The sequence below is a fragment of the Gekko japonicus genome, unplaced genomic scaffold, assembly GCF_001447785.1.
Source record: "Gekko japonicus isolate JY-2015 unplaced genomic scaffold, Gekko_japonicus_V1.1 scaffold3524, whole genome shotgun sequence".
Taxonomy (NCBI): Eukaryota; Metazoa; Chordata; class Lepidosauria; order Squamata; family Gekkonidae; genus Gekko; species Gekko japonicus.
In genome coordinates, this window is record NW_015171607.1 from 25,746 (window position 1) to 28,998 (window position 3,253).

Below are 3,253 nucleotides of genomic sequence, written 5' to 3' on the forward strand. Positions count from 1 at the left end.
GGGACAGTTGGGGGGGGGGAGAAGGAATTGCCGCTGCTGGCCTCCAACTGGGTGGGGGGGAGGGAAATTGGGCCGCAGCAAGGGGCGCATTGGTGCCACCACCGCACCGTCCACACGCAGCGTTTGCCTCCCAGCCAATGGCATGGCAGCTGGCCAGCTAATGGCTGACAGAGCACATTTTTTTCTCCGCTGAGTCTTACGCTGTGTCTTACTCAATTATATATAAGGGAGAGATATCTCCAGTACCTGGCATTACACTTTATGTCACACATGCCCCGGCCTGAGAAAATGACTTTTACGTCAGATCTGGCTCTCATAACAAATGCATTAGACACCTCTGAACTCAGGTGTTCACTGCACGGTTAATGAGGAGGGGCCCATATTTGATCACTGGGGCAGAAGACAGGGAAGGACTTGTCGTGACACGGACCCAAGGAATCTGGTCATCTTCCCTTATTCTTGCACCAAACCGGATTAAAAAGATAGCTTTTGCTCTCAGTCTGTGTCCAAATCTAACACATGCCTGACCCGTGGCACCCATTTCTAATGCCAGGAACTGCAGGCAACCAAAGCAAAAAGTGGTTACAGACGCCCAACGTGTACTTTAAACCCAGATCTTCTATGAGGCTGATGGAAGTTCGGCTCGTTTGAGGGACGGCTCCTTTTCTTCAAAACCCCCGCTGAGACGTTGTATGGTTTTATACAGCACCGCCAGTTCGACATTTCACAGGGGAAATGGAACTGGACGAATGCCGGGAATGCAGAGGCTAAAAACCCCACCAAAGCCAGACACCTTTAGCAAATGTCACCACATGGGAAAAATATCTACAGCCATAGACCTGAGTTCCTAGAAGGAAAGGTGTTCAGTCTAAGATGACGGAAGAGGGTCAGGGGTGGAGACCTCCCCATCTCAGCATATCCCGATAGGACAAGAAAGGCCAATGACTGCTCTCATCCAAAGGCAGTGGCCGCATACACAGTCCTGTACTAGCATACAAATGAGAAGGGAGCACTCACTGGAGAAGACCCTGATGCTGGGAAAGATTGAAGGTCAAAGAAGACGGGGACGGCAAAGGATGAGATGGTTAGACAGTGTCATAGATGCAACGAACATGAAATTGAGCAAACTCCAGAGGACGGTGGAAGACAGGAAGGCCTGGCGTGACCTGGTCCACGGGGTCGCGAAGAGTCGGACTCGACTGTGCGACTGAACAACAACATACTAGCATTGGCAGGCAGTGTGGCCTCGTGTCCCACAATGTAGTCAGCTCACGCTGTCTCTCCTTACCTGTGGATCTTTTTCTTCTTGAAAAAATAAACGAAGAGGTGAAGCCCCCAGACGGATGCCACGTATTCACCCTGTGAGAACCAAGGCACAGTTTTAACATTTAGCATTCGCCACAGTCTGTTTGACCGAACGCCTGTCTCGAAAGATGTTGGGGTGAAGAATCATAGAATGTTAAGAGTTGGAAGGGACCTTCAAGGTCATCTAGTCCAGCCTCCTGCACTCTGCAGGAGCACAGCCGAAAGGTAGCCCTACAACATACCCGAAAGAGGGTTGTCCAGCCTCCGCTCAAAAACGTACAGCAGACCATCCACCACCTCCTGAGGCAGACTGTTCCACTGCTCAACCACTCTTACAGTTAGGAAGTTTCTCCTGATATTTAGCCGGTAACGACTTCCTTGTAATTTCCACCCATTAGATCTAGTCTTGCAATCCAGAGCAACAGAGAATAGATCTGCTCCATCTTCTACATGGCAGCCCTTCAAATACTTGAAGACTGCCATCATGTCCCCTCTAAGCCTTCTCTTTCCCAGGCGAAACATACCCAACTCTTTCAGCCTTTCCTCGTAAGACTTGGATTCCAACCCTCTCACCACCCTGGTGGCCCTCTTCTGGACACGCTCGAGCTTGTCAACATCCTTCCTAAAATGTGGTGCCCAAAACTGGACACAGGACTCCAGGTGAGGCCTGACCATAGCAGAATAGAGCAGAACTACCACCTCCCGTGATCTGGACACAAGGCTTCTGTTAATGCATCCTAAGATTGCCTTCGCTTTCTTCGCAGCCACATCGCACTGCAGGCTCATGTTTAGCTTGTGATCAACCAGAACACCCAGATCCCTTTCACATGTGCTGCTGTCAAGTCCCTCCCATTCTATATCTGTGCCTTTGATTTTTTGTACCTAAGTGCCGGACTTCGCACTTATCTCTATTGAAATTCATTTTATTTGTCCCAGGCCACTGTTCCAGCCTATCTAGATCATTTTGGATTGCTCTTGGATAAGTGCGAGCTCACCACCTCCCCAGGCAGCTGATTCCACTGTTGCACAACTCTGACTGTAAAAAAGTTATCCAGCTGGTATTGTCCCAGCCTTAATTTAAGCCCATAATTGCGAGTCCTCTCCACTGCTGCCCTGCCCTCCTCCAAGTGACAGCCCTTCAAATACGTCAAGAGAGCCATCCTGTCCCCCCCCCCCCCCCTCCTCTTCTCCAGACCGAACATTCCCGAGTCCCCCGGCCTTTCCTCATAGGGCTTCTTGGTCTCCAGGCCCCCGATCATCCTCGTCGCTCTCCTCTGCACCCGCTCCATCCTGTCCACATCCTTTTGGAAGTGAGGCCTCCAGAACTGCACACATTGTCTCCCCCCACCCCTTTATTTTAGACTCACAACAACTCTGTGAGGCAGGCTTAGCCTACAAGGAAGTGAGGTCACCAAACCTTTTCATTCTGAATTGTGGGCTTTTCCCTTTCACGTCTTCCCCCACCCTGTTACCCTCAGCCTCTCTCTTCTCCCCACCTCCTGAAGAGTTTCCCCGGGAAGGGTGGGGGGGAGATTTCTACCAATGCCCCCATCCGGATGCAGCTATCATGGCGTCCGCCACAAGGTCCCTGAGGATCCTCTGAACATCAGAAGTGGAATTTGGGTGAGGGATAAATCTGCAAAGATCTCTTCCACGAACTTGCTCCATCAGCCGTTCTTTGGGACCCAACCTTCTATCTGTGTAATATTATTATTACTAGGGAGCAAAGCCCGTTGTGGACGGAGACAACGGACCCCTAGACAGGTAGGGTGGGTGGAAGAAGGAAGGAAGGGAGAAAGAGAGAGAGAGAGAGAGAGAGAGGAAGGAGAAAGAGAGAGAAGGTGGGGGGGAGAGAGAGAGAAAGGAAGGAAGGAAGAAGGGGGGGAGGCAGGGGGGCCTGCAAAAGATTCTCCCGTCCATACGACTTCCCAGGAGGGCAAGAGAAGTG

At 51.1% G+C, this 3,253-nt stretch overlaps 1 protein-coding gene across 1 annotated transcript in view; it reads right to left on the reverse strand.

Moving 5' to 3' along the window:
• Window positions 1–3,253, reverse strand: part of LOC107117756 (WD repeat-containing protein 75-like) — a 43,703-nt gene that overhangs the window by 23,370 nt on the left and 17,080 nt on the right. The window contains exon 6 of the mRNA XM_015419919.1: window positions 1,289–1,359. Within this exon, the coding sequence (XP_015275405.1) occupies window positions 1,289–1,359 (71 nt within the window). The remainder of the gene's footprint in view (window positions 1–1,288; window positions 1,360–3,253) is intronic.